Genomic DNA, 19332 nt, shown 5'->3' on the forward strand with positions numbered 1-19332 from the left:
AAAATGGGCGTGACTCATCAAAACCAGTGTACAATCAGGGTGTTGCTGACCACAAATTCTGCAGTTCCAGGGGTTGATATGGGGAAAATCTGCACGATCTTGCTCTGATAGGGGGTGTCATGTGATCTCACACGTTATATCTGGAGGGAGCAAAGGACCCAAGACCCACCACATCTGTGAACCGACTGTGCGCAAATTATTGACAAAGAATGGGGAACCAGAAAAACTATGAGAATATACAGATGGGTAAGATCACTATATCATCAATATATATAATTTCCAGTCTACAAATCGGAGGGTTTCTTTCTTCTTTTTTATCATAGAATCATAGAGTTGGAAGGGGCCATACAGGCCATCTAGTCCAAATAGATACAGCTCTTATAAAATAAATACAGCTCAAAAAGAGATTAAAGAGTTCAGGAGGATGGCGGCTGAAGCCCTCTTGTCTTGCAGCACAGGCAGCTTAGTATCCGGGGGAAGAAAAATTCCCCAGGGATCAGAGATGGCCCCAGGAGCTTCCTCAAGCTTTCCTGGGTAGAAAGTGGGGGACGTTAGCGAACCTCATGCTCCTCTGTTGACTGCTGCCGCAGATCAACCCCTGCCTGGCTGCGAAGTCCCCAAACAAGTGGACTCTTCAGGACTCTGACTAGCCCCACCTCTGCCTGGAGAATTCTTCTCAGTCGTTATTTGTTCCCATGAGGAACTTGATACAGTCATATTATTCCTGTGGGGTCTACTGTAGATCCGGGAGACCACCGGATCCGTATTTGGCCTTCAGTTGGAACTCGCCTGTTGAACTCTTAGGTGTAGGAGAGCCAGTTTGGTGTCGTGGTTAGGAGTGCGGACTTCTAATCTGGCATGCCGGGTTCGATTCTGCGCTCCCCCACATGCAGCCAGCTGGGTGACCTTGGGCTCGCCACGGCAATGATAAAGCTGTTCTGACCGAGCAGTGATATCAGGGCTCTCTCAGCCTCACCCACCTCACAGGGTGTCTGTTGTGGGGAGAGGAATGGGAAGGCGACTGTAAGCCACTTTGAGCCTCCTTCGGGTAGGGAAAAGCGGCATATAAGAACCAACTCTTCTTCTTCTCTTGCCTCAACTATTTATTTTTATGAGACTTGCTGAGCTGTTGTATTAATGCACACACATTTACAGTATTGTTTGGTTATTCAGTTTGCCTTGATGATACTTTATAAATGACTATTTTACATTTTTGGAAGCATTTTATACTATTGTTTGAGATCTACCTGGAGACTGGACCCCCCACCCCACCCCACGGAGGTCCTCTGTTCCACAAAGCCCTCCCTCTCCAGGATGCACTCCCAAATCTCTGGGAATTCCACGACCTGGAGATGGCAACCGTAGACACCACACTGCAGCACCTCATATTACTTCTTTCATTCTTATATGCTGCTTTTCTCTACCAGGAGTCTCCAAGTGGCTTACAACTGCTTACCCTTCCTCTCCCCACAACAGACACCCTGTGAGGTGGGTGAGGCTGAGAGAGCCCTGAGATTACTGAAGAAGTTGGTTCTTATATGCTGCTTTTCTCTACCAGAAGGAGTCTCCAAGCGGCTTACAATTGCCTACCCATCCTCCCCCCACAATAGGCGCCCTGTGCGGTAGGAGGGACTGAGAGAGCTCTGAGAGAATTGTTCGGTGAGAACAGATCTAAGAGAACTCTGTCAGGCCCAAGATCACCCAGCTGGCTGCACATAGAAGGGGAGTGGGGAATCAAACCTAGCTCTCCAGATTAGTGGCTGCCACACTTAACCATGACACCACGCTGGCTCAGGTAGCTACAGGTGATGTGAAACACCTTTCTTCAGATTGGATGGATATGAGCTGCGGGATGCCACAGGGCTCGGTCCTGGGTCTGGTAGCTTTCAACACTTTTCAGTGATCTGGATGAGGGAGTAGAGGGAGTCCTCATTAAATTTCCAGGTGACACCAAACTGGGAGGAGTAGCAAACACCCCAGAAGATAGAGACAGAGTTCAACAAGATCTGAATATGCTGGAAAAGTGGGCAACTGAGAACAAGATGCAATTCAAGAAGGAGAAATGTAGAGTTCTACATCTGGGTCACAAAAATGAGAAGCCTGCATGAACTGTTTTGGGGAGGGTGGTATAGAAATTTAATTTATTTAATAATAATAATATTACTGGATGGGAGATATACTTATATGTAGCAGGGTGTGGACTGTAAGGTAAACATGAGCAGTGTGATGTGGCGTTAAAGAAGACCAAGGCAGTCTTGGGCTGTATCAACAAAGCCATCACACCAGAATCACAAGAAGCCACAGTCCCACGGTATACCGCATTGGTCAGACCTCAACTGGAGTTCTGTGTGCAGTTCTAGAGGCTTCACTTTTAAAAGGATGTGGACAAAATTGAGAGGATACAGAGGAGAGTAACTAGGGTGCTCTGGGGCCAGCAGAACAAGCCCTGTGAGGGAAGGCTGAGGGCCCTGGGAGATTTCAGCCTGGAGAATCCTAGAATCACAGAGTTGGAAGGGACCCCTGGGTCATCTAGTCCAACCCCTGCACTATGCAGGACACTCACAACCCTCTTGCTCATCCACTGTCACCTGCCACCCCCTTGAGCCTTCCCAGAATCAGCCTCTCCATCAGATGGCTCTCCAGCCTCTGTTTAAACAACTCCAAAGATGGAGAACCCACCACCTCCCGAGGAAGCCTGTTCCCCTGAGAAACCGCTCTGTCTGTCAGGAACTTCTTCTGGAGGTTTAGACGGAATTTAGAATCACAGAGTTGGAAGGGACCCCCTGGGTCATCTAGTCCAACCCCTGCACTATGCAGGACACTCCCAACCCTCTCACTCATGCACTCTCCAAAGCTGGAACAACCAAGGGAGAAAGTTCTGCCTGTGGCCAAATTCAAAATGGGGTTTGGCGTATTTACCAAGTAAAGACAAAAAACAACAAAATCAGAAGAGGCCCTCTTGATTAGACATCTCCTCCGGCATCCTGTTTCGCCCAGGAGCGGATGGGGCCCTACGAAGAATCTCGCAATCTCCTCTTCTGAACATGGCTTAAAATAGCAAAGTGATGCACAGAAACCAGCTGGAGTGTTCTGGGCGGGGAGGAGAAGACAGGGAGCCTCAGGCGATTCAGAGATGATTGCAAAACAGCATTTGAAGGGTCCACCGCCCAGCCTAGGGTTGCCAGCCTCCAGGTGAGACCTGGGGGTCACCCAGGAATACAACTGATCTCCAGGCAACACTTCCCTCAGGAGAGACTGCTATGGCATGGGACCCCATGGAGGGCCTGGTCCTCCCTGGGCTGCACCCCCAAATATCCAGGAATTTCCCCACCTGGATTTGGCAACCTTTACCCCCCAGCCTTCTTTGGTAGGGGAGCCGACTCCAAGGTGAGATTTGACGGTGAAGTTTGGGGAGAGACTTCAGCAGAGTAGAGTCATAGAGTGGGAAGGGACATCGAGGGTCATCTAGTCCAACCCCCTGCACTATGCAGGACACTCACAACCCTCTCGCTCATCCACTGTCACCTGCCACCCCCTTGAACCTTCCCAGAATCAGCCTCTCCTTCAGATGGCCATCCAGCCTCTGTTTAGAAATTTCCAAAGATGGAGAACCCACCACCTCCCGAGGAAGTATATTGCAGGAACGGCCAAACTATGGCTCTCCAGATGTCCATGGACTACAATTACCATGAGCCCCTGCCAGACGGACATCTGGAGAGCCACAGTTTGGCCATTCCTGGGTTTTTGCCATAGAATCATAGAATCATAGAATCATAGAGTTGGAAGGGGCCATACAGGCCATCTAGTCCAACCCCCTGCTCAACGCAGGATTAGCCCTAAGCATCCTAAAGCATCCAAGAAAAGTGTGTATCCAACCTTTGCTTGAAGACTTCCAGTGAGGGGGCGCTCACCACCTCCTTAGGCAGCCTATTCCACTGCTGAACTACTCTGACTGTGAAAAACTTTTTCCTGATATCTAGCCTATATCGTTGTACTTGAAGTTTAAACCCATTACTGCGTGTCCTTTCCTCTGCAGCCAGCAGAAACAGCATCCTGCCCTCCTCCAAGTGACAACCTTTCAAATACTTAAAGAGGGCTATCATGTCCCCTCTCAACCTCCTTTTCTCCAGGCTGAACATTCCCAAGTCCCTCAACCTATCTTCATAGGGCTTGGTCCCTTGGCCCCAGATCATCTTCGTCGCTCTCCTCTGTACCCTTTCAATTTTATCGATGTCCTTCTTGAAGTGAGGCCTCCAGAACTGCACACAGTACTCCAGGTGTGGTCTGACCAGTGCCGTATACAATGGGACTATGACATCTTGTGATTTTGATGTGATGCCTCTGTTGATACAGCCCAAAATGGCATTTGCCTTTTTTACCGCTGCATCACACTGCCTGCTCATGTTTAGTTTACAATCCACAAGTACCCCAAGGTCTCGTTCACACACAGTGCTACCTAGAAGCGTATCCCCCATCCAGTAGGCATGCTTTTCATTTTTCTGACCCAGATGCAGAACTTTACACTTATCTTTATTAAATTGCATCTTGTTCTCATTTGCCCATTTTTCCATTGTGTTCAGATCTCGTTGAACTCTGTCTCTATCTTCCGGAGTATTTGCCAGTCCTCCCAATTTGGTGTCATCTGCAAACTTGATGAGTAGTCCCTCCACCCCCTCATCTAGATCATTAATAAATATGTTAAAAAGTACCGGGCCGAGCACCGAGCCCTGAGGTACCCCGCTACTCACCTCTCTCCAGTCTGATGAAACACCATTGACAACAACTCTTTGAGTGCGGTTCTCTAACCAATTCCCTATCCACCTAACTATCTGAAAATCCAGATTGCAGTCCTTCAACTTATCCATCAGAACATCATGGGGAACCTTGTCAAAAGCTTTACTAAAATCCAAGTAAATTACATCAACCGAATTTCCTCGATCCAGCAAACCTGTTACTTGGTCAAAAAAGGAAACTAGGTTGGTCTGGCAGGACCTGTTGGAGACAAATCCATGCTGACTTCCTTGGATCACCAAATTATCCACCAGATGTTTGCAGATCACTCCCTTTAATATCTGTTCCATTATCTTCCCCACAACGGAGGTCAGACTCACTGGTCTGTAGCTTCCCGGGTCTTCCTCCCTCCCTTTTTTGAAGATCGGAATAACGTTTGCTCTTTTCCAGTCCTCCGGGACATCTCCAGTCCTTAAAGAGGTTCCGAAGATGATGGACAAGGGCTGTGCAAGTTCTCTGGAAAGTTCTTTGAGTACTCTCGGGTGCATTTCATCTGGACCAGGGGATTTGAACTCATCCAGTGCAGCTAAATGCCTCTCGACAACCTTTCTATCCATGTTAACCTGCCACCCAGACACTATCCTTTGGCTACAGCCATCTCTAGATGTGCCTAAACACTTTAACTAATTTAACTAACTAAACACTAAACACTAATAGAGGCCACCCTCCAGAGCAGCCATGTTCTCAAGGAGAGAAATCTCTCTACATGACGTTGGCAACTCTGCTGGGGGGGGGGGCACCCAGTTCTAACGGGATTTCTTGTCCCCTGTTTCCAGAAATGTATCCCAGGCAAGAGGCCCGCCCCGTTGGCCCTCCTCCATCTCCCAAGCGGCTCAGCCCCGTGGTCCCCTTCCTGGCTCTCCTGGTGGCTCTGCTGGCAGCATTGTTGGTTACTGTGGTCATCCTGTGTAAGTACAGCAGCTCTCATGGGCCCAGCCGTTCCCTTCTGGGAATCCGACGTGGGTGGAGTTTAAATATGCAAAGGGAGGGCCGAGCACCGGAGGCTTAAAGAATATATCACTCAATTGAGAACTGAAACAACTTGGTAAAGAGAGACGCGAGAGAGAGAGTCCTGATGGTCTAACCATTCTTCTGTTCTTCTTTTGTCACCTGCAGATGTCCAGAAAGGGCGAGAAAGATGCGATGACCGTTCTGTGAGCTGGAAGGAATCGAACAGTAAGTGGGAAACCATCCTCCCAGACCGGGCACCGTCTGGCCAGGGCAAGGGGTCTTTACTCTCGATCTCCAGGCCAGTCGGTGGGCTTTGTGGTCAGGAGAACAGGAGGGGGGGCGCTCTGCCCACAGACAGATTTTGGCGCAAATGACTCCTGCATCTGAGTGGGCAGTCTCAAAGGGAGAAGACAGTTTTGCTACTGGCGAAGTAAAGGACACCTTCACATTCAGAGGCAGTCAACCTCCGAATCCCAGAGCCAGGAGGCAACGGGGAGGCCTCAGCTTTTCTCCCCTGCTGTTGGCCGTCCAGAGGACCTCGCTGGCCACTACATTCATAGGATCCAGAACCATTCCTTAATGTCTCCTTCTGCTTCACACAGGTCCATCTCAGTTAGCAGTTCCTAAAAGCAGCTCATTTTTTCGGATACTTTAAGCACTTGTTGAACATTTATCTGGTGATGTGATCATACATGGTCATGTTGACCTGCCCCCCCAAAACAAATGGCCAATCGTGGGCCTGGAGGGGGTGAGAAGGGTAGGAGCCCTGAGTGGGCGTGTCCACAGCTGTGAAGCACCACAATCACAACACTTCCGAGGTTTCTCGAAGCCTGAAGAAAATTCCAGGGGCTTCTGAACAGTTAAAAAGTTAAGGAAAGCTATTCTAGCGTTCCTGAAAGAGGGGACAATCTCACGTTCTCCCACCATGTCCCTTCTCGATGGTGGTACGTGCCCTCAACTCCCAGAGGACTAACCTTGTAGGTTTTCCAGGGCAAGAGACAATCAGAGACGGTTCACCAGGGCCTGCCTCTGCAGAGCCCCCTTGGCCTTGCTTGGTGGTCTCGCTTCCAGGCTTACCCAGGGCCGGCCCTGCTTAGCTTCCGAGATCTGGGAATTCTGGGCTTGCCTGGGCAATCCAGGTCAGCACCAACCCTCCTTAGTAATCTCCCCCACCCCCACCCCAAAAAAACCCTTAAAAGCCTTTCATCGTTGAGAAGGTTGTCTCTTTCCTGCAGCCAGAGGATTTTTCTTGATTTTAGCTTCAGAATGGGAACTTATAGCATTGCTCGTTGATGGCTGGACTGTCCACAAGGGGAGCCTGTACTTCTTTTCCGAAGAGCGTAAAACCTGGTGGGAGGCAAAGGAGGACTGCAAGCTCCACGAGGCACACCTGTATTCTGTCACCTACGAAGATAAGGTGAGCCTTCCCAAAGCTCACTTCACCAAAGATGTGGACCTCAGCGTGAACTAGGGACGGGCTGTAACCCGAGAGGTAGAGCCCTGCCAGTTTGGTTTCGGCATTTGACTTGTTCACACAGTGTGCATGGCCCTGAATCTGTTCCAGAGCAGGGCAGGGTATTTTTCCTGAATTTCTCCACCCACCAATGCAATTAAAATCTCCAAGGGAAAGGTAGTCTGCTTAATTATCATTAATTGCAAGTAACATCTTCACCCAGAATATTTTAGCTTCCTTGGCTCAGGGTCAAGGTTTCAAGCCCTCCTTCTGCACTCTAAACTTCTGTCCGCCTCATCTCCAGGGCCAAGATTTCAGGGGAACTGGCAGCTATTTGGGGCAAGAACCCTGATCCCGAGAGCTGAAGCCGGGGACTGGGCGGCTGACTCTGGGCTGGGAAGCTCCTGCAAATTTGGGGGTGGACTCCGGAGAGGGAAAGGGCCTCGGTGTGCTATGATGCCACGGAGTTCACCACGCAGCCCCTGGTCTGGAGATCAGTGGCAATTTCATATTTCGAGTCTGGAGATCAGTTGTGATTTCAAGTCAGGAGATTGGTTGTTACTTCAGATTTTGCGTCTGAAGATCCATTGTGCTTGCACCCAGAGACGGGGCCAAGAAGCAATCCAGAGTCTGTCTCAGCACAAGGCATATTTATAATCTATCCAATTTAAAGAGTCATTGGCTCTTAACTCGGCCTTGTCCCCTAATGTAGCCCCGAAGCTCAGTATTGTTAGGGGGGAAATCTGGGTGAGCTGTGTCTGGCCTTGAGACCCTGGACTCTCCCAGTCAGCTGTGACTCTCCTCTTACCAGGGGAAGCCGACCAAGACGGGTGGGTGGCCATCGTACTTTGAAATGCTTTACACTCCTGTTGTAAATCAAATGCTATTTGTTGTTGGCCTGATTTTAAGTAAAGCAGGTGGTGATTTCATACAGCAAATTTGAGCCGTCTCCGAAGCTCCGTGGTCAATTCAAAGAGCACTGCCTTCCCCCCTGCCCTTCTTTGCTGGGTGACCCAATCGGGCTTGGAGGAAACTTCCTTCCTGACCCCCAAAGTGGTGACCAGCATTACCCTAAACATATAAGGCACCACAAGAGCCAAGCACGGGCTCATCCCTTCCCGCCCTCCCTGCTGGGCTGCAGGAGACACAGCTGGGAGAAGGGACTGAAAGAGGGCCTACTGGGAGTCAAGGGGGTGGAGCCACTCACTTTACATAAAGGGGCTTCCAGGGGGGCAAGGAGGAAAGGCTGGGGGGCTTTCACACCCTGGGGACCAGCCAGCTGGGTTGAGGGAGGGCTAGGGTGCAGGTAGACCCACACATGCGTGCTGGGGACACCTAGGATGGAGATGACCCCGCAGTGGAGGGGAGGGTGGCCCAGCAGGCCCCATCAAGGAACTGTCCCCCTTGCAGGGGAACAGACTACAGATTTCCTTGAACCACAGCTGGTCTCCAGACTAGCCTAAAGCATTTAGTTTTTCATTAAAAATATTTGTTCCAAAGGGCAGCTTCGGAAGGTGGACTGCCGGGCATCCTACTGAGATCCCGCCTCCTCCTAAGCCCCACCCTCCTCAGGCTCCACCCTCCAATCTCCAGGCCTTTTCGAAACTGGGGCTGGCCACTCTGCCCCACAATAGCATCTGTCTGCATCACTATGGAGTAAGGCTGCTTAGGAGTGGCGTGTGATGTTGCTTCGTTCCCATTTATTGATTTACAGGAATATATTTTTGAGAAGGCCCAGAACAAGACTTTCTGGATTGAACGCAGGGGCTCAAGCGGAAACGACTTACTTCCCCCGCCTGTAAGCACACAAGAGGACCCATTATTACAGGAAGACAACCAATTTCCTTGGGAGACAGGCATACAAAAAGCCCACCAGAGCAGGTAGGCAAAGCTTGGGGTCTGGAACGGCCACCCAAATGCTTTCCGTGTTCCAGGAGAGATGCCGGGTGGGAAATGCCACTCTCAGCCATGGCCCAAATGTGACTCTGCTGTCGAGGCTCCTTCCAAAGAGGTAACAGACTGACACAGAGGAAGATGGCGGATAAGGATGCCAACCAGCCGGGAATAACACCCTGCCTCCGGCTCAGCCTAGTCCCGTCTTTCCAAAACACAGAATCGAAGCGGAATCGTCCCTGGTTAGTCCTTGGATGGAAGATCCCCAAGGAAGTCTGAGGCATGCCGGGGCCGACCACCTCTGCTCACCTCTTGCAGGCTAGCCTGGTTTTGCCAGATCTTGGCTACTAAAGCAGGGCCATCCCTGGTTAGTGCTTGGCTGAGTGACCACCATGGAAGTCCAAGGTGGGGTTTTTGGGGGGGGAGAGGGGGGTTGTCTCCAGGCAAACCCTAGCTGTTCCCACCTCTCAGCTGTTTTTTGCAGCTTTGCTGGTGGTTCTGCCCCACCCCTTAGCTCTTTTGGGGCCCCCCCAACATTCAGAATTTCCAAAAAATCCCTGATCTGAATACTTTACCAGTATTGGGATCTGGGACTTTTTGGGACTCCTGAAATTGTTTTGAGTCCAATAGACCCAAAATGCAAAGAGAAACGAACTGCAAAGCCACCTTTTAAAAAAAGGCCAATTCCATTTTCCAATCAGAAACATTGCTGGGTAAAGCCCCACCTACTTTCTGTAAATTCTTGGTGGGCACCGGGAAAAGTGCTGGCAGGCACCACGTCACTCAAGGCTATCGTAGTGGGGATCCCGCTCAAATCCTAACAGCTCCTATGGGAGGGGGGAAGGCAGGTCTGAGTCCCTGTTGCCAAGATGCTCCCGTTTTCCTTGGGGGGTGATCGTTTTGCTCTACATGGCCCTTCAGATGTCCGTGGACCACAATTACTGTGAGTCCCTGCCAGCATGCTGGGGACATTTGGAGCTTGCCCACCCCTGCTCAGCACAAACCTGCACAGGATGAGCAACTGCAGCAGCAAGCATTTCGGGTGTCTCATCAAAAGGCTCAAGGGGGTGGCAGGTGACAGTAGATGAGCGATTGGGATGTGAGTGTCCTGCATAGTGCAGGGGGTTGGACTAGATGACCCACGAGGTCCCTTCCAACGCTAGGATTCTATGAAAATTTCCCACCCGTTTCTCTCCAGTGTCTTCAAACAGGAGCAATCTGGGGACCCACCCACGAATGGAGCAGAAGAGCCTGAACAAAGCTGCTTTGTTATCAGAGGTGATCAGGAGGACTGGATTGAAGACAGTTGCCAGTCTGCTCACCCATGGATCTGTAGAATGGATCTCTGCACAGAGCAGAACTCGATCCAGAGATGGGAAAATGAGCTTCAACCGGATTTCATAAAGGGATAATGCGAGACTTTAGGCCTACGTATACCAAGGTGGAGTCTTGGCAGGGGTACCCCACAGTAAAATTATGAAGAAAGAGAGCAAGAGATTTTCAACATATTCAGATAGCTTTGTTGTATACAAAATAAAAATAAAACTGTAAAAAAAAACCCTACTCTAAGCACCCTAAGTGAGCATACCCATGCCCACACACCAACTAGGAGGCATGTTTATAAAGGGGAGGGAGGGGGGAAACGGGGAAGTTTTTAGGGAAGGGACAGACAACCTGGAACCCTGTGCTTGAGGTCTGCAGAGGTCCAAGGAGCAGAGCGGGTTCATGCAGGAGGAACAGCCCATAACCCCACTGGAGGGGGGACTCAGATAGTGGGGAACACTGGCCTGGAATGGTCTTTTTGTGGGGAAAAGTCCTGGATTTCCTGCATTCTGCAAGGGGGTGCACAGTGGTCCCCAACCCCCGGTCCGGGACCCTTCCGTGGATCAGTCGGTACCGGTCCGTGGCTCCTTGTTGTTCTCCTCCCCAGCTGCTGCCCCGCCACTCTGCCGCCAGCTCACCTTCGGTGCTCTCCGGCGGCCACCATGGCTGGGGCTCTCCCTCGGTGTGGCACTGTGCAGCTGCTGCTAGCATCACCCCCCCAGCAGGCGGCAGGAAGTCAGAGGCCCCGGTGGGAAAGCAAATGGAGCAGGGGCTCAGGTGCAGCAGCAACACCCCTCTGCAAAAGACTATACCCCCCCCCCCCCAGGCCTCGGTAAAATTGTGAAGCGTTGACCAGTCCCCGGTGATAAAAAGGTCGGGGACCACTGATCTAGATGACCCTGGAGGTCCCCTCTAACTCTATGTTTCTATGGGCAGCCCCCTGTCCTAGGAACCCAACTGGTCCAGAAGAAGTTTGAATCTTACCAGCTGGTTCCAAGTTAATTGCTGTCACACTATGGTGGAGAAAAGTGAGAAAATGCCTGCACTGGCCCACTGCCAGCCAAACCCACGGCACAAAATGCCAGAGGCAGGCCAGCTGTTTAACAGACTTCACTTAGGCTGAAGGGAGCCAGATCTTCATTGACCCAAAATTTTGGGTGAGTCAAGTTAGGAGTGTAAATGAATGACCTGCGTGAGTCAGAAACAGGGAAAGAGGAACTGGGATTTGTTAAATGATAAGATTCAAGTGGGTTGCCGGGTTGGTCTGACGCAGCACAACAAAACAAAATCAGAGTCCAGTCAGGCACCTTTAAGACCAACAAAGATTTATTCAAGGTGTGAGCTTTCGAGTGCAAGCACTCTTCTGCACTCGAAAGCTCACACCTTGAATAAATCTTTGTTGGCCTTAAAGGTGATTTTGTTTTATTGTTTAATGAAAAGGCAAATTCCTAGGGCCGGGAGACACCACAGGGGTATGCTAGAATACTCCAGTGTTGAACACTCTTTTGTTACTGGCAATGACCCAATAACACGCATCCCTCCAGTAGGAACTCTTCAACATCCCAGGCAGCAGCTCTGCTTATCCAGATGCCTTTAAAATGAACGTGCTGGTTTAAAATATTGTCTTGCTACATACCTCTAACCAGGCAGGGACGATCGTTGGGCTCTGGTGGCAGCTGTTGCTGAAGCCACTTTTAAAATCCAATCAGACCTTCAAAGGTCAATCAGAAATCCTGATGGCCAAGCCTCATCTGGCCCCGCCTGCTTTCTAAATTCACTCGGTGGGCACCACAGCCCCAGGGGCATGACACTGGGAAGCCCACATGTTCCACTGCCCAGCTGCTAGTGCCCACAGGAGGTTCCTCCTAATGGTCAATTGTTCTAGACCAGGGGAAGTCAACCTGTGGTCCTCCAGATGTTCATGGACTACAATTGTAATCCATGAACATCTGGAGGACCACAGGTTGACTACCCCTGTTCTGGACTACCCAGTGGCAGGAGTGGCCTCGTCCGCTGGAGCATGCCCTCTTTCATGTGCCAGTCCTGCAGGGCCGTTGAAAAGAACCTTCTATCACGGAAGCCCACTGGGTGACCTTGGACTGCTTGCAAATGGTCCCCCTGGCCTACCATACAGGGTGGCTTTTATGAGAAAACCGGAGAGGAAGAGGACAATGTTCTAAAGAGCTACTTTGAGTTCCAAGGCTGACTGGAGTATTTCTCACTGCACAGTTCTGTTTGCTACGCGATGATTCAATTTCCCCTAAGCCGGCCTTTCTCCACATTTTTACTATTGAGAAACCCTGGAAACATAGCTGTGGACACGCCCACCCAGGGCCCCTCCCCTCCCCACCCCCTCCAGGCCCATCACCTGGGGAGGCGAAATGGGTCAACGTGACCATAGGTGGCCATCTCACCCAATAGACGTTTAACATTTTTTAAATAGCTAAACCATTAATTAACTCATTTGGGAAACCCTTCCAGGGCTGTCACAAACCCCTGGTTGAGGCAGCCTCCTCTAGAGGCTCAGCAGCAGGGCAGAGAGGCTGAGGCCTTCCTCTGGGCCTGCCTCCGGACACTGGTCCCTGAGGCTGAGCGTTTCGGCACGGGGAGGCTCCCTGCAAGACTTCTCCTCCGTGCATCTAATCCTCTTTTAAGGTCATCTGTGCCTAGGGCCACCACGGCCAGGATGGCCCAGGCTAACCCGGTCTGGCCTGGCATCCGAGCTAGGCAGGGGCGGCCCTGGCTCGTGCTTGGATGGGAGACCTCCGTGGGAGTCCAGAGCCACGCCGCAGAAGCGGGCAAGGGCAAGCCACTTCCGAACTCCTCTCAGCAAGAAACCCCCACGGGACCGCCGTGCTTCCCACACCCACACGCCTGCGGCCATCACTCCACCCTCCGGCAGCACAGTCTACTTTTTAATCCCTGGCCGCATCCAGCAAGGTCTCCTCCGGTGCCCGTTCGGCCCAGCCCCCTACTTGCCCAGAGCGGCGGACGCCTCCCTCGCCAGGCTGAGCACGAACTGGTCGTTGAGGAAGCGCAGCTGGCCGTGCGGCAGGAACTTGCCGAGGACGACCTCGATCTTGTCCCCCTTGAGCACCACGTCGCTCCCGGAGCTCAGCAGCCGCAGGTGGTCGAGGAGCTCCTTGGCCAAGAGCCGCAGCGTGCTCTCCGCCACCATCAGGTTCTCGTGGGGGCCGCAGACCAGCGCGAAGCCCAGGCACTGGACGCCCAGCCAGAGCACCGCCTTGTCCTCGCTGAACGGGTCCCCCGGCGGGAGGCGGAAGACCCCCGAAGGAGCGTCCTGCAGGGAAACGGGCTCATCCGGCAGCTGGATCAGGTGTTCGGAGGGCGGCTTCCCAGAGGCCTGCTGATGAGCCTTGCACGCCGACTCGGCTTGCCTGCAAACAGGGAGAGCCGGTGGGAGACGGGAAGCGACAGGGAGGGACCAGGGGAGGCACGAGCCAAGAGGCTGGGGGAGGAACGGAGCCATGGGGGGGGGGGCAATGAGCCTCTCTCGCAAAGGAGGAAGAGACAGAGGCACAACTTAACTCTCCAGCTATCTGCCCGCTATGACCAGGAGCTGGAAGCCGAGCATGCACAAAAGGAGGACAAAGAATTCTCTGTGGAAGCCATTGCAGGACTCGTGCCTGCTCCTCAGACAGCCCTGTTTGAAGCCCGGCACCAGAGCTCTTTCCAGGAGCCACGAGTGTGACCGCTGTCACCTTCCACACCTGCACACCTGTAATCCCGCCCAACCAGACTCCAGCCTTAACAACCTGCTCCATGACCCTGTTGAACTCCCACCTGTTCCAACTCTCTCTGTTTTCTGCCTGCTCTGATCCCAGATGGTTTTACCGTGTTAAACACCCGGCTGATAACAACTCAGACCTGGTTCTGTCTCCTCCCAATCTGGGAAGGCATGAGCTAAGTACCATTTCTATCTACTCCAGAGTAAACCGGGATGGCCCAGCACAAGCTGATAGAGGCTGAGGTGGGGAGTGATTAAGTCAGGGGTCCCCAATATGCTGCCCACCCACCAACACCTTTCCTGGGTCTCCCCCCCCCTCCCATGGGGTCTGGTCAAGCAGGGCTTCTGACCGGCCCCTGGAGATGTGAATAGTGGTGCAGATTTTTCAAGCTGCTGCTTTGGCACAAGAGTCTTTGCTCTGTGTTTGAAGGGAAGCTGTCCCTTTGTGGCTAACTCCGCCTCCTGTGGCAGCCATTTTGTAGCTGATCCCAGTGCCTTGTGCCAGAATTCCAAACATACCCACACGCTCAATAAGGTTGTGTACCCCAGGTGAAGGCCACCCCAGGAAAACTAAGAGAACAGTTTGCATAACATTCAGGCCAGGACAGAGAGCCCCCCGGTCAACAGCATCCCCACCCAAGACAGCTCTGACTTATTTACCTCGCTACCACCAGGATCTGTTCCTTCCTGCGAAGGTGCTCCCTCTCAGCGTCCGGGCATCTTTCCTCGTCCAGCCGTTCAGGACCAAAGACTCTGGAATAGAGCACTCGGCAGGGCCCTGCTTCGTGCCCCGGCCGGCACTGGATGGTGTGGATCAAGAACGCGTGGGCCATGGGGGCAGGCCGGATCCTGCAGCAGGGTCTGGGGATCAGCACAGAGGGATGCAGTTCAAAGAATGAGGCAACACCGAGGAGGCCAGGCCAAGTCCCATCACTGGGGCCCCTGAATTCAGGCAGGCGGCTTTCAAACTGCCCTTCAGTCTCGAGAGCAGGGGTCCCCAACATGTCGCCCACGGGCATGTTTCCCGGGGCCTGGGCAGGGTCAGGTGGGGAGTTTGCCCAGCACAGCCTCTGACTGGCTGTGCAAATTATTTAAATGTTGCTTGGCCAACATCTGCCACTGTGGCAAAAACTCTTACTGGGTGACCGAAGGTCAGCTATGGCAGCCATTTTGTAGCCCCATTCCAAAATTGCCAGCTGTGAACCCAAGCAGATACGCCTCCCTGATCAAAGAGGGGAGCACCAGCAAGGACCCAACTGCCAGGAAAGATACTTCACGTCCAAGATCTCCTTTCCCTCCCTAGCATTTTCTGCAACACTTAACAACACTGCTAGCCTGTCCGGCCTCCCCTCCTGTCCGGCAAATGTCCCTGCTGAAATGCCCAGCGGGCCTGGATGAACACTGCCTATCCCTTTAAGAGGATGAGCACAGATGTTATTGCTTCAATGGCCTATTTCCACTCCCAAGCAATTCTTAAAGTGACAGGCTATTTTTCTCCAGGTCGGTTGACAACTGTACTGTAAGGAGAGCATGATCGTAAGCTGTTCCGAGACTCCTTTGGGTGGTGAAAAGCGGGACATAAAACCAAAAGCAGCTCACCAGTAGAACGGCTTAAAAAAAAAAGTCATCCCTGTAATTTAAAGATACGTTTAAAAGATTTATGGCTCGCCTTTTCTTATGGAGCTCAAAGCACAAAAAGCAAAATGTAAAACCCCAGTTCAGGGCTGCCAGGACCCCTTAAGCAAATGCAGTCAGGGGGCTGCCTCCCCACGGCCTTGCCTCCCACCGGGGCCCCTCCCCAGATTCCACCCCCAACCCCCCAGGGAATTCCCAGGCTGGAGGTAGCAAGCACCGCTTGCCAGGGGCTGGCCCCTCCCCCCCCAGACCGCCCTTTCAACGAGGGGCTAGTCCCACGTGGTCTTCTGAGAGGGGGAGGGGCGGGGCTTTAGGGTTGCCACCCTTCAGGTGGCACCGGGAGGTCTCCCGGAATGAGCAAAGATCGGCCCGCCGGAGAAAACGGATGCTGGGGTGGGGGGAGAGATTGCACCCTCTCCAAAGCCCCCCTTCCCCGCCCCAGCCCCACATCTCCCCAGCCCAGAGGGCAACCCCAGGAGAGCCTCTTGCCACGTGGCTTGCTGAGCCTCCTTCTGCCCCCAGGAGCCAAGAGACCCTTTGCCAATTTCGGCCAGGCCGAACTCACCGCTGCCGCCGCCGCCTCCTCCTCTCGCCTCCCCAAAGCAGCAGCGCTGAACTCCACGCCCGCCGCAGAAGACCGGAGAGAGACTACGTTTCCCAGAAGGCCTCGCGCGGGAATGGCCGCAATCGAAGTCTGGTCGAAAGTTGCGTTAACTTCCTTTTTCCTCGGCTTCCCCTCGAAAACGCGCATGCGTAATCTCCTCCTGGCACTGGCCGGAGCCAGGAAGCGGGGCGTGGTCCTATTTAAAGTAGGATTCTAAATCTGACTCATGATTGGCTGGCGTTCCTGTGCCCTGCTGGGATTGGCCAAGGATTTGACCAATGAATGGAGAGAAGCAGTTTTTTGTCAATGGCGAGGAGTTCCATAGCTCAACGGTAATTGGCTAGGACTCTAGAGCTTTGATGTGGCGGGCTTTTACGTTTCCAAAGCACGTTACAAACCAATTAGGGGGGAGGGAGTGTAAATCGGCTACAAAGATGGAGGGGGTTTTATTTATTTCCTGCATGCATTTATTCATTCATTTCATTCACAGCCCCCTCTCAACCCTTCTTCTTATAATAAATAACGCTGTGAAGAAGAGGAGCTGGGTTCGAATCCATGAGCATTTTACAGGCAAAACGTCCAGGGTCTAATTTTAGGGGCAAGGGAAGGCGACTGTAAGCCGAGCCTCCTTTGGGTAGAGAAAAGCGGCATATAAGAACCAACTCCTCTTCTTAACTAATTTATATCCTGCCGTTTCCCTCAGTGGGGACCCAAAGCCATGCTCAGACCTTCTCCACCTATCCAATTTATCCTCACAACCCTGGGAGGTAGGTGAGGCCGAGAGGCTTAAGGAAGCGAGCAGTTTTACAGAACCTGGAGAATGCAGATATAGAAAACGGACCTCACCGCTTCAGACGGAAGGTCACCTTGTATGATTTTAACCAGTGGTCCCCAACCCCTGGTCCGGGGACCAGTACCAGTCAGTATATCAGTCAGCAGCTCCTCCTCCTCCTCCCTGGCTGCTGCTTTGGGGGCTGCCCTGCCACTCTGCCATCGGCTCACCTTTGGTGCTCTCCACCGGCTGCCATGGCTGGGGTTCCCCCTTGGCATGGTACTGCACAGCTGCTGCTGGCAGCACCCCTAGTGGGCAGCGGGAAGTTAGAGGTGCCGGCGGGAAAGCAAGCGGAGCAGGGGCTCAAGCAGTGGCGACGTCCCTCGGCAAAAGTCTACCCCTCGGCAAAAGACTACCCCTCAGTAAAATTGTCAAGTGTCGACTGGCCCCCGGTGATAAAAAGGTTGGGGACCACTGATTTTAACAACAGAACCTGCCAACTCCCTGCAAATGGAAAACTAGCTCTGTGAGGAAAGAGAAAGGTACCACAACCCCCTCGTCTGCTAGATTTCTATCTGCCAGGATCCAGGTGGGTAACTGTGTTAGTGTGAAACAAGAGAACAAAAAGTTTGAGTCCAGTGGCACCTTTAAGACCAACGACGTTGAGGGCCAGTAGCAGGTAAGAGAGGCACCCTCTACTCTGAAGAACTGGGTATGACTCCCAACTCTTCCACATGCAGCCAACTGAGAGACCTTGGCCATTCACCGTTTTAATAGAGCTGTTTTGTTTTTGAAGCGCTCTCTCGGCCCCACCTATTTCGCGGGGGGGGGGGTCTGTTGCGAGGAGAGGAAGGGAACTGTGTTTGTAAGCGGCTTTGGGATGCCTTGAGGTAGTCCAAGGACTCCTGGCAGGGTCTGACCGATAGGGCCTGTGGCTTCTTGTGACTCTGATGTGATGCCCCTGTTGAGGCAGCCCAAGACTGCCTTGGCCTCGTTTGCTGCAGCATCACACTGCCTGCTCCTCGTTTGCTCACGGTGCACCAGCGCCCAAGATCTTGTTCAGGGCCTCCCCCACCCAGGATAGGCCGAGCCACGGCTGGACGAATGCACGTGTGCAAGCAGCCAGGAGAGAAAACCAACACCCTGTGTGTCCAGCGGCGCCTCCAGTTTCAGAGACCCTTCGAAGGCGCTTTCAGCAGCCGGCCACCAGAGGGCGCCGCCACCTCGCGCGTGAATCGGTCTCGGCGGCAGAGGGCGGAGGGGAAGGGGCGGGGGAGGAATTTGAAGAATTTTTTTTTGGGGGGGGGCAGCACCTTTACCGGGCCCGGGGCCAGCAGAGCCTGAGGAGAGCAAATCTCCGGGGGCCAGATTTCTCCAGCCTACTCGGACGCACTAAGCGCGACGCCAGTCTTCAGGCAGCTTCACCTGGTGAATCGCAACCTCTCCCCCCCTCAGTGCAAGGGAGGGGCTGGCCTCCCGGACATTCTGCGGGCCGCTAAGGAGCTGCAGGGGGGGGGCTGGAATCCGGTTCTTCTACTGCAGAATTCTCAAAGGGACAGGAGCAGGCCCCCTCTCCAGGCAGTTGGCAACCCTAGTAGGGAGGTCTGCTACGTGGGTCTGAAGAGACAGCGCTGTCAAGCGCTCGCCCTTGGCCCCAGGTAACTGAGGAAAGGGGGGGTCTCCTTCCTCCCCTCCCCTCAAATGCCCTGTTGCTTCCGAATTGTCTGCAGCCGCTGCAGAGTGGTCCAGGCCTGAGCCAACCGGGGCGCTCCATAGACTACAGTTACCATGAGCCCCTGCCGCCTTGTAACTGTGGCCCATGGACCCCTGGAGCGCCCCAGTGTGCCCCCTCCCTCCCATCGTGGCCGAGGAGCCCGGCGGCCTTGACCCCTCGCCTCGTCCAAGAGCTGGGGGGGGGGGGGGTTGCGGAAGGAGGGTCGCCCTCTCGGGGCTCCGCCGGCCTTCGGAAAGCAGAGGAGCAGCGCGGAAGGGAGAATGGAGGGCGCCCCCCGCCCCCCTCCTCCCCCACCCCCCGCATGCGGTTTCGGGGCGCCTAAAGAAAAAGGAATGTGTGGCGCTTTTTCCAGCGTTGCCAACTGACCGGGGCGGAGGAGCCCCTCCTGTGCTGATGCCCCGGACAGCATTTGGGGTCCGTACGAGGA

General features: G+C 53.2%; 3 protein-coding genes across 4 annotated transcripts in view; 1 reads left to right on the forward strand and 2 right to left on the reverse strand.

Moving 5' to 3' along the window:
- Nucleotides 1–13531, reverse strand: part of LOC143819541 (uncharacterized) — a 39245-nt gene extending 25714 nt beyond the window's left edge. The window contains exon 1 of the mRNA XM_077301293.1: nucleotides 13391–13531. The gene's annotated coding sequence lies outside the window, so the exon portion shown is untranslated. The remainder of the gene's footprint in view (nucleotides 1–13390) is intronic.
- Nucleotides 181–10594, forward strand: LOC143819544 (C-type lectin domain family 4 member F-like). 2 transcript variants are annotated; one of them, XM_077301301.1, is made up of 6 exons: nucleotides 181–246; nucleotides 5568–5699; nucleotides 5908–5967; nucleotides 7002–7159; nucleotides 8910–9076; nucleotides 10287–10594. In XM_077301301.1, exons 1-6 carry the CDS (start codon nucleotides 210–212, stop codon nucleotides 10498–10500), a joined length of 768 nt encoding a protein of 255 aa, XP_077157416.1. In that variant the 5' UTR covers nucleotides 181–209; the 3' UTR covers nucleotides 10501–10594. The 2 variants fall into 2 exon arrangements, with proteins under 2 accessions (XP_077157416.1, XP_077157415.1); XM_077301300.1 differs by lacking the exon at nucleotides 181–246 and having other exon boundaries at nucleotides 5473–5699.
- On the reverse strand, nucleotides 13313–16510 carry AP5S1 (adaptor related protein complex 5 subunit sigma 1). The gene is made up of 3 exons (XM_077301303.1): nucleotides 16360–16510; nucleotides 14820–15020; nucleotides 13313–13809 (listed from the first exon to the last, which is right to left on the reverse strand). The coding sequence occupies exons 2-3, from the start codon at nucleotides 14990–14992 to the stop codon at nucleotides 13383–13385; spliced, it is 600 nt and encodes a 199-aa protein (XP_077157418.1). The 5' UTR covers nucleotides 14993–15020; nucleotides 16360–16510; the 3' UTR covers nucleotides 13313–13382.
- Nucleotides 16511–19332: the final 2822 nt, after the last annotated feature.

The sequence above is a fragment of the Paroedura picta genome, chromosome 10 (assembly GCF_049243985.1).
Source record: "Paroedura picta isolate Pp20150507F chromosome 10, Ppicta_v3.0, whole genome shotgun sequence".
Classification (NCBI taxonomy): Eukaryota; Metazoa; Chordata; class Lepidosauria; order Squamata; family Gekkonidae; genus Paroedura; species Paroedura picta.